At 37.4% G+C, this 19,271-nt stretch overlaps 1 protein-coding gene across 5 annotated transcripts in view; it reads left to right on the forward strand.

The window, feature by feature from the left end:
* The window catches only part of PPP2R3A (protein phosphatase 2 regulatory subunit B''alpha), a 218,861-nt gene that overhangs the window by 75,999 nt on the left and 123,591 nt on the right, over positions 1-19,271 (forward strand). For 4 of the 5 annotated variants that reach the window (XM_057544894.1, XM_057544893.1, XM_057544895.1 and 1 more), the window contains one exon: positions 14,068-14,334. In XM_057544894.1, the coding sequence (XP_057400877.1) occupies positions 14,068-14,334 (267 nt within the window). Of the gene's footprint in view, positions 1-9,911; positions 10,342-14,067; positions 14,335-19,271 lie in introns of those variants that run through there. The other variant, XM_007170363.2, reaches the window with a different exon arrangement.

A 19,271-nucleotide genomic window follows, 5' to 3' on the forward strand; every position in this document is an offset into this window, starting at 1 on the left:
TCTTTCCTTCTGCTAACTTTGGGTTTTGTTTGTTCTTCTTTCTCTAGTTCCTTTAGGTGTGATGTTAGATTGTTTGAGATTTTTCTTGTTTCTTGAGGTAGGCTTGTATTGCTATAAACTTCCCTCTTAGAACTGCTTTTGCTACATCACATAGGTTTTGGATCGTCGTGTTTTCACTGTCATTTGTCTCTAGGTATTTTTTGATTTCCTCTTTGATTTCTTCAGTGATCTCTTGGTTATTTAGTAACGTATTGTTTAGCCTCCATGTGTTCGTGTTTTTTACGTTTTTTTTCCCTGTAATCGATTTGTAATCTCATAGCGTCATGGTCAGAAAAGATGCTTGATATGATTTCAATTTTCTTAAATTTACTGAGGCTTGATTTGTGACCCAAGATGTGATCTATCCTGGAGAATCTTCTGTGCGCACTTGAGAAGAAAGTGTAATATGCTGTTTTGGGATCGAATGTCCTATAAATATCAATTAAATCTATCTGGTCTATTGTGTCATTTAAAGCTGTGTTTCCTTATTAATTTTCTGTTTGGATGATCTGTCTGTTGGTGTAAGTGAGGTGTTAAAGTCCCCCACTATTATTGTATTACTGTCTATTTCCTCTTTTATAGCTGTTAGCAGTTGCCTTATGTATCGAGGTGCTCCTATGTTGGGTGCATATATATTTATAATTGTTATATCTTCTTCTTGGATTGATCCCTTGATCATTATATAGTGTCCTTCCTTGTCTTTTGTAACATTCTTTATTTTAAAGTCACTTTATCTGATATGAGTATAAAAAGGAATGGAGCAATTAAATATCAAACAATTACACGACCAAAAACATTTTTTTAAGGAATGAAATACTAATACATATTACAATACATATTTCTTTTGATTTCCATTTGCATGGAATATCTTTTTCCATTCCCTCACTTTCAGTCTGTATGTGTCCCTAGGACTGAAGTGGGTCTATTGTAGACAGCATATATATGGGTCTTGTTTTTGTATCCATTCAGCGAGCCTCTGTCTTTTGGTCGGAGCATTTAATCCATTCCCGTTTAAGATAATTATTGATATGTAAGTTCCTATTACCATTTTCTTAATTGTTATGAGTTTGTTTTTGTAGGTCCTTTTCTTCTCCTGTGTTTCCCGCTTAGAGAAATTCCTTTAGCATCTGTTGTAGAGCTGGTTTGGTGGTGCTAAATTCTCTTAGCTTTTGCTTGTCTAAAGCTTTTGATTTCTCCATGAAATCTGAATGAGATCCTTGCTGGGTACAGTATCTTGGTTGTAGCTTCTTCCCTTTCATCGCTTTAAATACATCGTGCCACTCCCTTCTGGCTTGTAGAGTTCCTGCTGAGAAATCAGCTGTTAACCTTATGGGAGTTACCTTGTATGTTATTTTTCCCTTGTTGCTTTTAATAATTTTTCTTTGTCTTTAATTTTTGTCAGTTTGATTACTGTGTGTCTTGGCATGTTTCTCCTTGGGTTTATCCTGCCTGGGGCTCTCTGCACTCCCTGGACTTGGGTGGCTATCTCCTTCCCCATGTTAGGGAAGTTTTCGACTATCATCTCTTCAAATATTTTCTCTGGTCCTTTCTCTCTTCTCCTTCTGGGACCCCTATAATGTGAATGTTGTTGCATTTAATGCTGTCCCAGAGGCCTCTTAGGCTGTCTTCATTTCTTTTCATTCTTTTTTCTTTATTCTGTTCCATGGCAGTGAATTCCACCATTCTGTCTTCCAGGTCACTTATCCATTCTTCTGCCTCAGTTATTCTGCTATTGATTCCTTCTAGTGTAGTTTTCATTTCAGTTATTGTATTCATCTCTGTTTGTTTGTTCTTTAATTCTTCTAGGTGTTTGTTGTTTAATTCTTCTAGGTCTTTGTTAAACATTTCTTGCATCTTCTCGATCTTTGCCTCCATTCTTTTTCCGAGGTCCTGTATCATCTTCACTATCATTATTCTGAATTCTTTTTCTGGAAGGTTGCCTATCTCCACTTTATTCAGTTGTTTTTCTGGGGTTTTATCTTGTTCCTTCATCTGGTACATAGCCCTCTGCCTTTTCATCTTGTCTGTCTTTCTGTGAATGTGGGTTTTGTTCCACAGGCTGCAGGATTGTAGTTCTTCTTGCTTCTCACATGACTGTTTTTGAATTATAGTTTTCTCAGGGTATATGCCCAGTAGTGGGATTGCTGGGTTGTATGGTAGTTGTATTGTTAGTTTTTTAAGGAACCTCCATACTGTTCTCCATAGTGGCTGTATCAATTTACATTCCCACCAACAGTGCAAGAGGGTTCCCTTTTCTCTGCACCCTCTCCAGCATTTATTGTTTGTAGATTTTTTGATGATGGCCATTCTGACTGGTGTGAGGTGATACCTCATTGTAGTTTTGATTTGCATTTCTGTAACGATAAGTGATGTTGAGCATTCTTTCATGTGTCTGTTGACAATCTGTATATCTTCTTTGGAGAAATGTCTATTTAGGTCTTCTGCCCATTTTGGGATGGGTTTTTTTTTTTTTTTTGTATTGAGCTGCCTGAGCTACTTGTAAATTTTGGAGATTAATCCTTTGTCAGTTGCTTCATTTGCAAATATTTTCTCCCATTCTGAGGGTTGTCTTTTCATCTTGCTTATGGTTTGCTGTGCAGAAGCTTTTACGTTTCATTAGGTCCCATTTGTTTATTTTTTTTTATTTCCATTTCTCTAGGAGGTGGGTTAGAAAGGATCTTGCTGTGATTTATATCATAGAGTGTTCTGCCTATGTTTTCCTCTAAGAGTTTTATAGTGTCTGGCCTTACATTTAGGTCTTTAATCCATTTTGAGTTTATTTTTGTGTATGGTGTTAGGGAGTGTTCTAATTTCATTCTTTTACATGTAGCTGTCCAGTTTTCCCAACACCACTTATTGAAGAGGCTGTCTTTTCTCCGTTGTATATTCTTGCCTCCTTTATCAAAATTAAGGTGACCATATGTGCGTGGGTTTATCTCTGAGCTTTCTATCCTGTTCCATTGATCTATATTTCTGTTTTTGTGCCAGTACCATACTGTCTTGATTACTGTAGCTTTGTAGTATAGTCTGAAGTCAGGGAGCCTGATTCCTCAAGCTCCATTTTTCTTTCTCAAGATTGCTTTGGCTATTCGGGGTCTTTTGTGTTTCCATATACATTGTGAAATTTTTTGTTCTAGTTCTGTGGAAAATGCCATTGGTAGTTTGATAGGGATTACACTGAATCTGTAGATTGCTTTAGATAGTATAGTCATTTTCACAATGTTGATTCTTCCAATCCAGGGACATGGTATATCTCTCCATCCGTCTGTGTCATCTTTGATTTCTATCATCAGTGTCTTATAGTTTTCTGAGTACAGGTTTTTTACCTCCTTAGGGAGGCTTATTTCTAGGTATTTTATTCTTTTCGTTGCAGTGGTAAATGGGAGTGTTTCCTTAATTTCTCTTTCAGATTTTTCATCATTAGTGTATAGGAATGCAAGAGATTTCTGTGCATTAATTTTGTATCCTGCTACTTTACGAAATTCATTGATTAGCTCTAGTAGTTTTCTGGTAGCATCTTTAGGATTCTCTATGTATATCATGTCATCTGCAAACAGTGATGGCTTACTCTTCTTTTCCGATTTGGATTCCTTTTATTTCTTTTTCTTCTCTGATTGCTGTGGCTAATACTTCCAAAACTGTGTTGAATAATAGTGGTGAGAGTGGGCAACCTTGTCTTGTTCCTGATCTTAGTGGAAATGGTTTCCATTTTTCACCATTGAGAGCGATGTTGGCTGTGGGTTTGTCATATATTAGCCTTCTTTTTTGACATCTATTAATTCAGCCCTCACCCAGAATTCCTGAGACATCACACACATGTAAACTGCCAACAAAGACATTGGGGCATTTGATTTTATAGTAGTGCCACCATGCATTCATTGATATTCAACATGGCAGTGTCGGTGGATTGGAAACCCTCTATTCCTTCTAACTTGAGTTGTCTAACATGTTTATAGGCCTAAATTGAATTCTTATGCTCTATAATGAGCAGTCTCTACTTGAAGTAATTACTGAAGGAAGAAGAAAGGCAGACTAAGAAGTACAGAACTCTATGAACCAGAAATTCCAGTGTTCCAAGAATTATAATATGTAATAATTTTAGGTTCTTAATTATCTCTGCCTGCCCCAGATCCTAGAAGAGCATCTACCCCTAAGTATTAGGAACACTGAGAGGTAAAAATATTAGATTTATGGATTCTTTTTCCTATGGGTCATGGAATGTGTTCCTGTCATTTGGAGGAGTTGAAGCAAGACACAAAAATGCTTAATTAGATGTCCTCCTGTTTTGCTACAACCAGTGAAGTTAAGGCTAGAGGAGCAAAGAAACCATGGATCACCACCAACAACAACCACCAGCCTCCTTCCCCCACTCCAGTGTTGCATTACTAAAAGTAAAATAAAATTCGTAACACAAAGCAAGCTATTAATAAGACAATGAGAAAACACCAAGTTGGAGCATAAAGGAGGATATAAAAATTTAGTATTAAGAGTAATTAGCTTATAATCAATTTCCTCTATTAAAGCTTACTTACAGTGATATTTTAAGCAAAGTCTATGATTCCAAGTTATTATTAGCTTTTTTAACTGCTCTGCCAGTTAGAGCCAAGATGAGAAAGGCTTTATTAAATTTAGATATAATAGTATAAAATTCACCCTTTTTAAAGTGCCTAATTCAGAATCACTATATTGTATACCCGTTACTTATATAATATTGTACATCAACTGTACCTCAGTTACAAAAACTATATGCCCTATAATGTTCATTGTATCACTTTATGTTTCTACATCAATAAAGTACAATCACACACACAAAAAGTGCATAATTCAGTAGGTTTTAGTATATTCAACAAGATTTTGTAACCTTCAGCACCAATTCCAGGACGTTTTCATCATCCCACAAAAAAATCTGTATTCATTAACAGTCACTCCCCATTCCCCCCTCCCTCCAGCCCCTGGCAATCACTAATCTTTCTGTCTCCATAGATTTGCCTGTTCTGGACATTTCATGTAAACAGAATCATACGATATGTGGTCTTTTGTGTCTGGCTTCTTTCACTTAGCATAATGCTTTAAAGATTTATCATGTAGCATGTATCAGTACTTCATTCCTTTTTATGGTTAAATAATATCCCACTGTATGAATATACCACATTTTGTTTATCCATTAATCAACTGATGGACATTTCAGTTGTTTCCACTTTTTGGCTACTGTGAATAACACTACTGTGAACATTCATGTACAAATTTTTGTGTAGACAGAAAAAGGCTTTTGATTTAGCTGTTTGTTTTTTTTTTTCAAAACAGCCAGCTTCCTTTTTAAAATCAAAAGTACCCTCTTGATGTAGCAGAACTTCCTCTTTCATACGTAACTTTTTTTTCCCTGTAGCATCTTATGAGCAAAATCTTTTGATGTCACTTCAGAGTGACTCTCATGTCTTTCTGGACCTGATTCTTCTCACCTCAACACACGTCCTCACAGCTGAGCTGATTTCCCAGGCTTGCTATGCTACATGTTTCTGTCACTCGCTCAGATCTTTGCAGTTTTGCTGCCTTGTTTATCCCAACAGGTCTTCTTAACTCTGTGGTCTTGATCAGTGCTATTATCTCAGTCTCCAAAGTCATTGTCACCTGAGGCTGGTATGACTTTACATGTTCGTTTATAAAATAAAGGCTAGTCTTATTTTAGGACAACACATTGCATATATCGATACAACATTAACTGTTTAGCAGTTTTATACAAGTCAAAATAAGTGATTCATGTCTTCAGCAAATGTTCAAAATTTTCTCTATCCTGTGTAATCAACCCATTTTTTCCTTAAAACATCCCATAGAGCTGATGCTTTCCAAAGAGAGAGAATTAATATTGTATATCACCACTGTCTTCATTTTCAGAGGGGGAAGGGCAGGAAGTTATGAGAGGATTTGGAAAGCTCTAGAAAATCCATTCTGAGTTCCAAACTAAACTTCAAAGACTGAATTCTACAAAAACAATATGTTGGGTGTCACACACAATTTTATCCTTCTATCTCCTTCCCAGTGTCACCTTCCTTTAGGGTACAGACTCTTTCTGGACTCACGCCTCAGTTCTGTAGGTCATTTCAGGACATGATAAGGGAATATCTTTTCTTGCTTGATATATTGGAGGCTATCCTTAAAACAGTTCTATAGTTTTTAGAGTCATTTCAGAGAGGCCAGTCTCTCTTGTATGTACCCCTGCCAGGGAACCTGTAAAACCCTGTAACCCAGGAATCCACCGCTGAGCTGGTTCTCTTTGAGAAAGGTTATCCTCCTTGCTCAAGCACGTTTGCTCTGGGGGAACATATACGGAATGGTAACACAGGAAAGGAACCCCAGTCAAGGCAGCTGGATCTTAAGGTAGCAACTGATATATCCCAGTCATTCCCACAGCAAGAGAGCACCAGTCTTTTCCATCCTCTAGTCAAGTTGTCTTAACACAGTTGCCCTGAAGACCAAGTTGGGCCCATGGTCCAGACAGGACATCCTGTGTCTGCAGGCAGTGTATGTGCATGAATGATCTGCAGGCCAAAAAGAGATGCAGGTTGCTGTGCAAGAAACACCTACTATTGGCTAGCTGTCTTGTTAGGATGGACTTCATGTATGCTGCAGAGGGCAGGAGAGAGTATCGTATGGTTTATTCCAGAAGGACATTGGGAAGACCCTTACAATCGACTCTTTCCATTATAACTGACAAACTTTCCATCTTTGCAAATTGAATTTATAAACTATATGTTTATAGTTTTCTATTCTTCCTCATTCTGTTTAGTTCCTCCCTGGAAAACCTCTCACCTAGAAACAGCTTTTCCCTTCCAGCCCCCAGCCCCCAGCCCCAAGGGTTGTACCACTTTCTCTGTGACTAACGTAAGGAGAGAAGAGAGTAGATCATAGGCCGTGTTTGCGTCAACAGTGAAATTCTTTGTTTGATCTTTTTCCAGTAAAGAAGAGGTCACTCTAAAAACCATGTTCTTTGCTGCTATGTTTCAGTTATCATATACTTCTTGAAACTAACTCACATTCTCAGACTCTATCTTGAACCAAGCAGGTATACTTCCATACAGACACAAGTAAATATGTAAAAAGCAAATAAACAAACTTCATAATAGTCTTTCTCCATCAATAACTCATTGCCAAAGACCAGTTCTTTCCTAACCCCCTTTAGGGGACCTGGCCTTTCTCCCTGTTAATTTTTTGGAAAGCCGTTGGATAAATAAAAACTTAGAGCTTATTTCACCATCAAAAGACATGGAAAAATGTTTTCTTCCTGCTTAAGAGGGGTAGCAGGACAGGCTCTTAACCACTGTTCTGACTTTGAAACTCCAGAGATTTATAAGAAGTAAGTGAAATGAAAGTATTTGTTGTCCTTTGCTCCAAACCAACATTGTGCTAGGTGCAATGAAGAAAAAAAGGGATCACTTCTTATCTTCTTCATATCCTCAGCACCCAGCAAAGTAACTGCACATAATAAGTGTCAGAAATATATTTGTTGAGTGATTGAATGACTTTACAAGTGACCTTACCCTGAAAAGTTTAGACACTATTGGAAAATATTGCCAGATTATAAAATATTGCAGTAGAAGCCCTTTTACCTGAACATGATTGGGATGGATAGTTACTCAGTAGGGAATTGTAAACTCTATCCATGTATTCTGTAAAATGTGTATCTTAAACATTTTATTTTAACTTGGAACATTAATTATTCAGATCTTTTAATGTAGAGCCAAGCCTTTTCTTTGGAAATGAGTGTCATAATTGGAAATTGAAGTTTCATGACATCTTTTTTTAGTAAATCACACTCAGTATATTTGTTAACTGATTTCCATGAACTTAGGTCAGTAGTGAAGCAATTTGAATGTAGTTACCTTCTAGATTTTAATGATTTTTCTCCTTTATCTCACCAATAAATAATTTTACAGCAGAAAAATTTTAGTAGTTTTTTGCCTTTACTGAGTCTTTATAAAATATTCAACTTAGGGTTTTTCTCCCCAGTTTTAGAAATATCAACTCTTTTTTTTTCCACATTCATATTTCATTAGTTTATGTAATTGAATTGAATTATTACTGTAAAAAGTGCATCCAGTATAAACAGATGGGGACAAATACAACCAACTCTTAGTAAGCATAGAACTCAACTACTGAGATAGGAAACATGAGAGCATAACAGAAACTAAACTATTAGCCATGAACCAGTGTGTCCTGGGCATTGGTGGTTCTCTTATAGGTAAAATGGAGAGCATTGGTTCGTCCAGAGAATAAGTTAAGTGGAAGTCATTCAAGAAAGATTCTACAATATTTTATTAAGAGAATTGCAATAAGGGGGCTTAAATAGATTAATCCTTCATGAAATAGGTAAAATTTGAGTTGAATTTCGAAGGATGGTTAAAGTGTGTATAATTTGAGGAGAAGGAGTATTCTCAGGAAGGGGATGAAAAGTCACACCCCTGAAGCCACGGGTTGTTGTAGGAAGGGGAGAAATACAACTAAGGTGTGGCTAAATTGAAAAAGCATTAAATCACAAGTCTAAAAACCCAGTTTCATTCATAACAAACTTTTTTAATGTTTTAATCTGGAGGTAAATAATGAAGGAGGAATTAGAGCATTATAGGCAAGAATGTAGGGAAGGCCACCTAGCTCAAAGGGTTAACCTGAGTGAGAGAAAATTGGGGAGACAAAGGAAAGGCCCAGGTTGAAGCATTAGACCAGTGGTTTCAATGTAATCCTCTTTCAATCATAGTATATATTGAGAGCTTTCAGGTAAGATTTTGTATGAGTGGAGAATTCTACAGCTTAAAAAGAAATTTGAAAACTACAGGTTTAGGCATATAAGCCCAATATACAAGTTATAAAGTGTTACCAGAATGTCTTAAAATCAAGAAAAAAACAAGTTGTAGGAAACAATGGAAAACCAAATAATTTAATTCCCAGTAAATTAGACAAAGGTTCAGCAGAAGAGAATCGTAAGCTGTTTTTGGTTTTGGGGTTTATTTGGTAATATTTGGTTTATATTTTCTAGAAGTAGAAAATCAATATAGATTGAATAATATGGATGACTGAAAATAAATATTGAATTCTAAATATTAAACATGAGATAATACTTGAAGATTCGCTTGTAAATAACTATGAGGCAGCTATTCAATATATGATAAAATAATAGAATTTTTTTAAAATCTGAGATTTCTTGAAAGCTTAAGAAAAACGAGTCTCACAAATTCAAGATATATTATGTCATTGCTATTTGACCATCTTTTGTACCTTTATTATAACCAAATTTCATTCACTTCTGTGTACCTAAATCTGCTTTCTTTTGGCATTCCATCGTTCCACTTTCTTAACCAATGCTTTGACAATAAATTTTCAAATGTATCCAGATTCAGAATCACTTCAAAAAAGTATGCTTGATCACTAGATAGTCTTCTTCAAACTAACCAAAAAAAAAAGATTTGATTTAAAAATCTGAGACTATCAAATCTCTTTGTATATTCCTGTTTGAGGATGATAGTGTTTTTCTCCATATTTTGACTGGTTATATCTAGAAGGTTTTAAACATTTGCTTCCCTTCAAATAAGAAATTTTTAAAAATTATTCTTAAAATGATAGTTTCAAATTTGAAGTGCAGCATGTTCTTTTTTTCATAAAATATTAAATAGCAAAATCAAAAATGCTCTACATGTTCTCTCCTAGCTTGAGGAGAAACTGTTTTATGTGGATTGACACCTCATGTACTCTGAGTTTAAGAAGTTAGCATTATCTGAGAAGTCACTATTTTTAGGTCCAGCTGTAATGTTTCTAACTTTGGTGCTCAGAGTAGTGGGTGCTTCCTTTCCCAGAAGGCTCTGTATTCTCCACATGGGCAGGTCAGTTTGACATAAAGCTACCTACAAGGAGCAGCAGGCCCATTGCAGCCCGTGTTTCTTACTTGAAAATTATGAGCAGGTCTTGGGAGCCACAGGCTGTATTTGGGAACCAGCTGCATGTCAGTACAAGCATGGATTGTGGTCCCTGGAGGCTGGGAGAGCACAATGCTTGAACTTAATTTCTTTGGGAGATAAGAAGAAAAAAATACCTTTCTACCTGACGAGATTGACAACTTATTAAGTCTGACTATCTTCAGAAGTGTGCTGGACAGTTTGCTAAGTAAACATCCACTTTTCAAAGATGATGATCAAGGAAACATCTCTACGAAGGGACCCGGATTTAAGGGGAGAGTTAGCTTTCCTGGCAAGGGGCTGTGATTTTGTTCTCCCGTCACGGTTTAAGAAGCGGCTGAAGTCATTTCAGCAGACACAGGTTTGAAACTTGGGTGTTTCTTTTAAAATATTTTTATTACTAATAAAACCACCCAGTGAACTAACTTACAAATAATTTTACAGCTCACTTGATATTAGATCAAGGAATTAATCTGTGTCCTCTATTCAGCTATTTCCAGAAAGCTATTTGTAGAGAGAGTCCAACAGGTTTAAAAATAGACCTTCTGGACCTGAAGTACAGTACTCACATTTTTCTCTTGTAGAGAGGGAATCCAGTTTTAGAGACAATTAAATACAACTTAACAAATATTTTACAATTTAGAATTTTTCATAGAAATATCTTTGAGAAGTTAGAATTTCCATGTTAAAATCCTTGTTTGCACTTTGACTCAGTAGACTAAATTTGTATTAACATACATACATCTGTAATGAATCTTTTTTAAAAAAGAATATTGATCCTGATAGTCTTTTTTTTTTTTTTGAAAGAACTGTTTTTACACTTATAGGCAGTTGTGTGTGTGTGATATACTGTGTGTAGGGAGCGAAGGATGGCAGTTACTCCTGGGTTGTGAAAGAATGTCTTCCCTCAGCTGTGAGGTTGAGTCATTTCTGCCTGCAGTGGCTGCTTGCAGAGATCGTGCTTATTTGCTTACAACTGTAGAGCCAGTGTCTCATCAAACAAGTTACCTAGCACTGAATACAGTACAGATCAAGGGCCATATCAATGATGGACATCCAGAATCCAGCAAGAAACCATAGTTTTGTAGTTATTCTGACCTAGAGTAATTTCAGATTATTTGAGTGAATGATACGAAATTGCGTTTTTAAAAATAGGTCAAAAATGGTCAAACTCAGACCATTGTAAAGCAATTATACTCCAATAAAGATGTTTAAAAAAAAAAAAGGTCAAATATTGGAAATGCTACAGTAACATAAGGGTACTGTTCAGAATGAATATCTAAATGATACTGTATAGGGAAAGACTGTAATGGAGAATTGAGATACTTTACACAGCTAATTCTGTTTTAATGCTGTTCCTAGATTTGAATGAAATAGTTTTATTTAAAGTGGGCAGATGCTAAACTTGGTAAATCTGACAAACTTTATATTACTGTTTTATTCTATAATGTTGTAAAGCGTCAGTTTTATTAAACTACTTTAAGACTTAAATTATATGTCTCCTATTGAACCCAGTGGAAAGTAAATCAGTACACCTGAAAAGTTCAAAGTAAATGCATTCTTTTTATTTTCCTTTTAAGTATTAACAACAGTTTTATTAAATATGGACTTAAACAGTGAATTAATAAATACTTCCCTATTAGTGAACTGCTCTGTGTTAAGTACACTGAGGAAAGCAAAGTAAACTATTATATAACTGAATATTTTCCCATTCAAATTAAAACTTTGACAGATAGCCAGGGTTTGTTCTGAATGTCATTTATTTCTGTCAAAGCAAAAGTGTAGAGTTAACATTGAAGGGCTTGCTCTAAACCTTCTCCAGTATTGTGTGTTCACTAGAATATTGAGTTTCATTCCCAGTGACACCAGTGGTCTCAATCCTATGGTTATAATTGCCCTGAAGTTATCCATAACTACCCTGGATGTCACACCATGGGAAACATTTTGGGGAAACAAAAAAGAATTTTGGTAACTGTATATTTGTAGTCTCACAAATCTCTTTCAGCATAGAATAATAGAAAGGAAATGACACTAATACAAGTGACCTAAGTAAAGCCCCTGAAGAATTATATGCTTTATTTTAGAAATTTAAGAACAGTTTCTACTGTTATTGACTCATAGGACTATGTAATAATAATTGCAGATTTAACACTAAGGCAGAGAGAATTGTTTACTTAGAAGAGATTATCAGTTTGTTAAATCAAAAGTAGTTTGTAAACTTTAAATTGCCTGACAAGTGTAAGTGATTATTTTATTTATTATTGAATCTGAAGGGCCATACCAAGTTATGTTTAATCTTTTGAGAACCCCATCCTTTGGCTCATTTTCTTAAATAAGACATATCTCTGCCCAGCACAGTTTTGAGCCTCTTCCCTATGTTACATACTGTAATTTCCTTTAATCCTCACAACAACCTTCCAAGAAGAAGGGGTTATAATCTGTTTTATTACTGAAATTCTAAAAGGTTAAGTAACTTTCCTGAGGTCACAGAGCTAGTAAGCCATCACTGATTTTTGTTAAGTTTTTCATATTTCATTGGCATCACTTCCCTCTGCCATGTCTTCCTTGACTATTGCTTTATATGGGTGATATCCTGATACTGCAGCAAAGGCTTGGTGTGACCAACTGGACTTCGTATCCCCAATAGTATTAATATATGAGCAGACTCCACTCTGTATTAATGTCAGATATTAACATGAGAAATGGGCCATGTTTAATAAAGGTAGGAGGTTAAATCATATTTATCACATATTTATATGAATGAAGCTTGTCTTCCTATAATACTTATGCTTTTCAAAGGTAGCTAAAATTTTTACCCTGAATTTAAAAATCATGTTATAAGTCCATATGTCAAAAGGGAATATGATACTCAGATCTACTTCATACTGATAAATCATTGTTCAAACTTTAGGAATGGCGTTAGGATATAATTTAAGGAAGAAGAACACTCGAGTAATATTTTGTGTTCACAGTGAATTTAAAATAAATTTAGCTAGTCAACAGTCATGTCCATCTTTCATACCTTATGTAGCATTTAATAATGCCATGCTCATGAGCCTTGATAGATAATTTGGTCAAAATTAAGAATAGAAATTAAACTCTGAAAATCTTTATGGAATCTTTTTTGCTTTTTCTGTTAGGAATGTCAGAACTAAATTTAGTCTTCTTTGCTAAAATAAACTTCTACCTGAATATTAGTGTGCCTCCCCTCCCCTTTCCCTAAATCATAGTTACTCTTAGTCTCCCTGTTGCCCCCCAACCTTTTAATACTCTCCTTTCTATGTCTCTTTATGGTACACCACATCAAATCCTTTTTGGAAAAAGGAATGATATAAACTATTAATGAATTAATAAACTGTAGAATTAATAAACTGTAAAGAGAGTTTGGCTGTGGTGAAATTAATGACCATGATCCTTGTCTATTAGACTATACTAAAAATGAGAGAAATGTGTATCTCCGAAAAAATAGCATGCCCCTGGTGGCAAGTCAGTCAGCCTGGTAGAAGACATTCTAAAACTAAAATGCTTTAATTTTCTTAACAAAGACTTTCTTTGCATCAGGGACTAGGAGTGATTCTACCTAGATAAAGTCAAACTAGGGAAGAAGGTAGAAGGACAGCCCCCACAATACATTTTAGATCTACATATTTAAAAAGAACTCATTCTGTTTGCCTACTGAAGGACAGGTAGAAATGCATAGAAACACCAAGAACAGTCTTCAAGAAGAATTTACTAATCCAGGTCCAACAGACTGAGAATTCACCTTGAGGTCCTTAATATGTCAACTGACCTTGCTCTTAAATGTCTCGCTCATCACTGGTGGGAAAATGTACTGTAGGATTTTTTAAGCACAAATCTATGTAGACTCTAGTATTGACAGATAAGTAATGTACTGATTGATTCAGTGTAGATAAGCATTCCCTCAGAGCATGCTTACCCCTGTCTATAGTCGAGTGAGCTCTTCATCTGTACTGCTTCTAATTGTGGTTTCTTGTATTTATACCCAACTTCCTATTACTGGTGAGGACTTTCTAGCAATATATACTGTTTAGAATATTAGTGTCTCATAATCATATTTTCTTTCCAGATTCAAAGTAAACCAGAAAAGAAACCTGGAACACCACTTCCACCTCCAGCCACCTTTGCAAGTAGCCCCCAACCTCTCTCCCCTGTTCCTCATGTGAATAATGTTGTGAATGCAACATTATCCATAAACATTCCACGGTTCTACTTCCCTGAAGGACTCCCCGATGCCTGCAGTAATCATGAACAGACTCTAAGCAGAATTGAAACTGCTTTCATGGATATTGAAGATCAGAAAGCAGACATTTATGAAATGGGAAAAATTGCAAAGGTAATATAACTACTAAATGACGTATAATCTCCCTTTCTCTAGCAATCCCAATCTCTCTCTCTTTATTGCCTCCTTGCTCTCTGTTTGTAAGCATACATAGATCTTTTTTTCCATATTGAAAAAATGTATTTGATACTGATATATTAGCTGTGGTTCTACTTCAAGGAACTCTTAAGTTTGAAAAAAGCCTTAGTGGTCTCCTGGTCCATCCTCCCATTTAATATAGGAATTCCATCCATGGCATCACCAACACATAAATTCATTATCTGCTTGAATGCCTTCAGTGACAGGAAACTCACTACCTTGTCAAGCAGCCTGTTCCATCATTAAATAGCCTTCCTTGTTAGAAAAATTTCCCTTGTGTTGAATACAAATCTCTCTTTTTTGTTCTCATTCATTGATCATAACTCCTTGCCCTGAAGCCAGACAAGGAACAATTAGGCCAGCTCAACACTGTAATTCTTCTCAGAAATAAATGGATTTGCCACTAGGAAGCAAGTCTGTGATACTTTTCAATATATCCAACTGCTTCTAATTTAAGGTCTTAGTCCCTAATGCTAAGACTACTGTAACATCTTTAGTAACAGATTCTACACCTCCAGCCTCCTCCTAGAACAGTTAATACTGAGTATAATCATCAGTTTATATTTGATCATGTCATTCCCCAGCTCAGCAATATTCAGGGATTCCTACCATCTGTAGGAGTTCTTTGTTTTGTTTGGGTTCTGTTTTTATGATGCATGTATACTGAAGAGTCATATCATACCTCAGGATTTAGCAGTGGTGTCAAGCTGTGCTTCAAGAGACAGAGGGGTTCTAGTAGGCTAAGGGCTGCATGTGGACAACTAGACACCAAGTGGGAGTTCCCAAGACCCCATGCACCCTTCCACTGGGAACGCTTCCTCTGCTTTCAGGAATAATATTTGAAAGTTTGAAAACTACCGCTTTTGAGGATAAAACCCAAACTACTGTTCCCTGCATGGGCCTGACCCACCTGCCCTCCCACAGGCTCGCCTCTGCATTTGGGCTCTCATAGTTCTCCCCTCCAAAATGGGCTTCCACTCTGCCACTCCCACGTCACCCATCCTCTAAGACCTAGCTTCCATTGTGTCCTGAGAGACGTCCCTGAACCCCTGCCCTGTTATGTCCCATCCTCTCTCCTACCTCTTGCCTCAGAACATTTGTTACCGCTGTTAAATAATTTGTAAGTAGAGTGATTTTAAGGGGAGTGAAAAAGAATTCTTTTTTTATTCCTTTTTTCATCACCGCCCCCAATCTTAGAACTTGCTTTTTGACCCCTTAGAATGTTTCTAGTGAAAAACAACCTCTTTCATTCCAGAAGTAAGAGCTCACCTGCTTCTCCTCTATTGTACATATGAGGAAACTGAAGTCCTACAAGTATGTACCTGAAGTCACAGAGTTTGTCCATGTCAGGAGACATGTCCTCTGACTCCTGCATCGTGCTGTTTCTACCCTATCTCCCCTGAACGTATGCTAACATACCGTCAGCTGACTTCCAAGCTATATTCACCCAAATAAGTTATAAGTTCTTTCAGGACATTGGCATTTTCTTTTTTTTTTTTTTTTTTTTTTAATTTTATAGCTACTTTATTTATTTATTTATTTATTTTTGGCTGTGTTGGGTCTTCGGTTCGTGCGAGGGCTTTCTCTGGTTACGGCAAGTGGGGGCCACTCTTCATCGCGGTGCGGGGACCGCTCTTCATCGCGGTGCGCGGGCCTTTCACTATCGCGGCCCCTCCCGTTGCGGGGCACAGGCTCCAGACGCGCAGGCTCAGTAGTTGTGGCTCACGGGCCCAGCTGCTCCGTGGCATGTGGGATCTTCCCAGACCAGGGCTCGAACCCGTGTCCCCTGCATTAGCAGGCAGATTCTCAACCACTGCGCCACCAGGGAAGCCCCATTGGCATTTTCTTACCCCAAGCTTTGAGAGATGGCTATTTTATGAATCAAGTGGTAAATTATCTGAGTGAGCTAGAATGATGAATCTAAATCCAAAAGATAGAATTTAGCAAGGATGAATGAAGTCTAATTTGGAGATAACATGTTAATTGCATAAATGCCAAACAGGGTATGTCTAACATGGTAACAATTTGTGTGAGAGAGACATGAGGTTTCATGGACCACTTTGGGCAGGCAAACAGGAGAAACTGCACATTGCGGGACATGGTAGTTCCCCAGTGGTCTGCTGGGCTCCCCACATCTGGAGAGCCTATCAGAGTGACTAGTGCCTCGCTGCCAGAGACCTGCAGCCTGCTCTGTTTTGAAGGTCTCTGGGTCGACCTTCCTCCTCTAAGTATTCCCAGCGCCTGACTGAGGAGCCTTCCTGCTGTGCTGCCTCCACTCTCCTGCTCTGGCTCTCCCACCTGGCTGGTGGTAGCCCTGCCCTGCCTGTGGCTCAGTGGCCACCAGCACTCCACGGTGAATGCACAGTGAGAGGAGAGCAGAGAGCCTAAGGACTCCACGTGGTCACGAGAAGTGTAGGAAAGAGCATAGTCAAGTCAGGGAAGGGGTTTACATGCTGGGGAGTCAGAGGGAGGACTTTCCTATTTACAGGCAGTGAGGATCAATCTATAGGTGGCATCAGGAAAAACTGACAGTGTTGAAGCTGACAACAGAGAAGTTTAAAAAGATAGAAAACTATTTTGTTTAGTAGCCATAGTAACAGGCATTTACATGACAATTTACTGTTTATACCAAATTATCATGTGGCACAGTAGCCAGTATACACATACATGTCTGATTAACTTGTCTGAATTGTACTTGATTATAGCCCTAAATTCCATTCAGGAGTGCCAAGCATTTGTGTTCACTGCTCTTAGACCTTAATTATCAGCTCAGATAGCAAGGTGAACTGCTCATACTTTTAAAAAGTTAAAACTAACATTGCGTATAAAGATGAGGATGTGTGTATAATGACCTCAGAAGTACTGTATCAGCTCATTTTATTGGATTTTGCCTCTTTATTCTTAAAATCGTTTATTTTTTAAAAATTCATTTAATCATGTCTTCCAGTTAGCTAGTCCCATGTAATCCAGCTTTTCCTTGGCTACGCCAGTCTGTTAGCACTCACTGAATCAGTCTTACTTTCCGCTATTCTTTGCTCTGCAGACCGTCCTCATCCTTTGGCAGTGCCTGCATCACTCGCCCTCGTGTGCTTGTGTTCTCACGACAGGTTGGCTATAGGAAAGGAGAAGACAACCCCTGGGGGACAACGAAGGAGGAGGTGGTCAGAGCAATAAATGAACGTTTTTATGGATTCTTATAGTTTATAAAGCTACTTGGGGGACCTTCCCTGGTGGTCCAGTGGTTGAGACTTTGCCTTCCAATGCAGGGGGTGTGGGTTCAATCCCTGGTCAGGGAGCTAAGATCACACATGCCTCACAGCCAAAAAACCAAAACATAAAACAGAAGCAATATGGTAACAAATTCAATAAAGACTTTAAAAATGGTCCACATCAAAAGAAAAAAAAATCTCTCTCTTATAAAGCTACTTGGAAGGCCAGCTTGAGTTTACAGTCTACTCTCCGTGACGCTTACGTGTAGCTGTAGAGACTGGGGTCTGTTTTTTAAGTACAAAGAAAACTCTGTGTTTATGAAATCTGCATCTGTTGGTGAAGTTTAGTTCATTCATCTTCAACCTCAAACAGCGTGGAGAGATTAATGTCCATTTCTGATTAAATTCTCAGTGTGTAGTTTGTACTTTTTTCCACAGCTTTAAGTAGGGATGGAGAAGAAATGACTAGAGAATGAATCTAAGAGGGACAAAAGCAGCATAGGAACAGAAACTGAGGAACAGCAAGGGAAGTATTTGTCACCACTGAGTTTTAGCCTCTAACAGAAAGTCGAGGGAAAAGAATGAAAGTCTTCTGAACCGTACAAAGCCCTCCAGCTCCTCTCATTGGCTGATACAGTACCATCTTGACCCATCGTGCCTGTGGCCTGTAAGCTAGCCTCTCTGTACCTTTTTTTCTTCATCTGCAGAACTGGATAAAAATACCTGCCCTCTTCTGTATGGGATCATGTCAGGGCCAAATGAAATAACAGGTGTGAGACATTTTAAAATGTTAAAGAACTTTACAAATATTGGGCGATCATCTCTTCCTATGTATCATTAGACAACCTTGCTTTCAGTTCTTTATGTTGTTGGGCCATTTTTAGATCAAATTATAGGTGTCAATCAAGTTTTCTTTGCTCCAGCAACACTGACTCTTGCCTGTTCCTCTAAACCAAAGTTTTCTAAACCCATCTTCAGCACGTCCTGTACCTCCTCACTTGTCATCCAGTCTTTTCCTTTGTAAAAAGCCTTGACATGAGCTTGTTCTCTCCTTTGTTATAAAAGTCTCTATTCTGTTGCTCTCAGATTGATATCATTTACCTTTTTTTTTTAGGTTCTTATTGATCTCCTGACTCCCTTTATCTTTTTTTTTTTTTTTTTGTCTGCAAGAAACCCACTTAATTTTTTTTTTAATTTTTTTTTTAACATCTTTATTGGAGTATAATTGCTTTACAATGGTGTGTTAGTTTCTGCTGTATAACAAAGTGAATCAGCTATATGTATACATATATCCCCATATCCCCTCCCTCTTGCATCTCCCTCCCACCCTCCCTATCCCACCCCTCTAGGTGGTCACAAAGCACCAAGCTGATCTCCCTGTGCTATGCGGCTGCTTCCCACTAGCTATCTCTTTTACATTTGGTGGTGTATATATGTCAATGCCACTCTCTCACTTCATCCCAGCTTACCTTTCCCCCCTTCCCGTGTCCTCAAGTCCATTCTCTATGTCTGCATCTTTATTCCTGTCCTGTCCCTAGGTTCTTCAGAACAACTTTTTTTTTAGACTCCATATATATGTGTTAACATACGGTATTTGTTTTTCTCTTTCTGACTTTACTCTGTATGACAGACTCTAGGTCCATC

This window comes from Balaenoptera acutorostrata, chromosome 4 (genome assembly GCF_949987535.1).
Source record: "Balaenoptera acutorostrata chromosome 4, mBalAcu1.1, whole genome shotgun sequence".
Lineage (NCBI taxonomy): Eukaryota > Metazoa > Chordata > Mammalia > Artiodactyla > Balaenopteridae > Balaenoptera > Balaenoptera acutorostrata.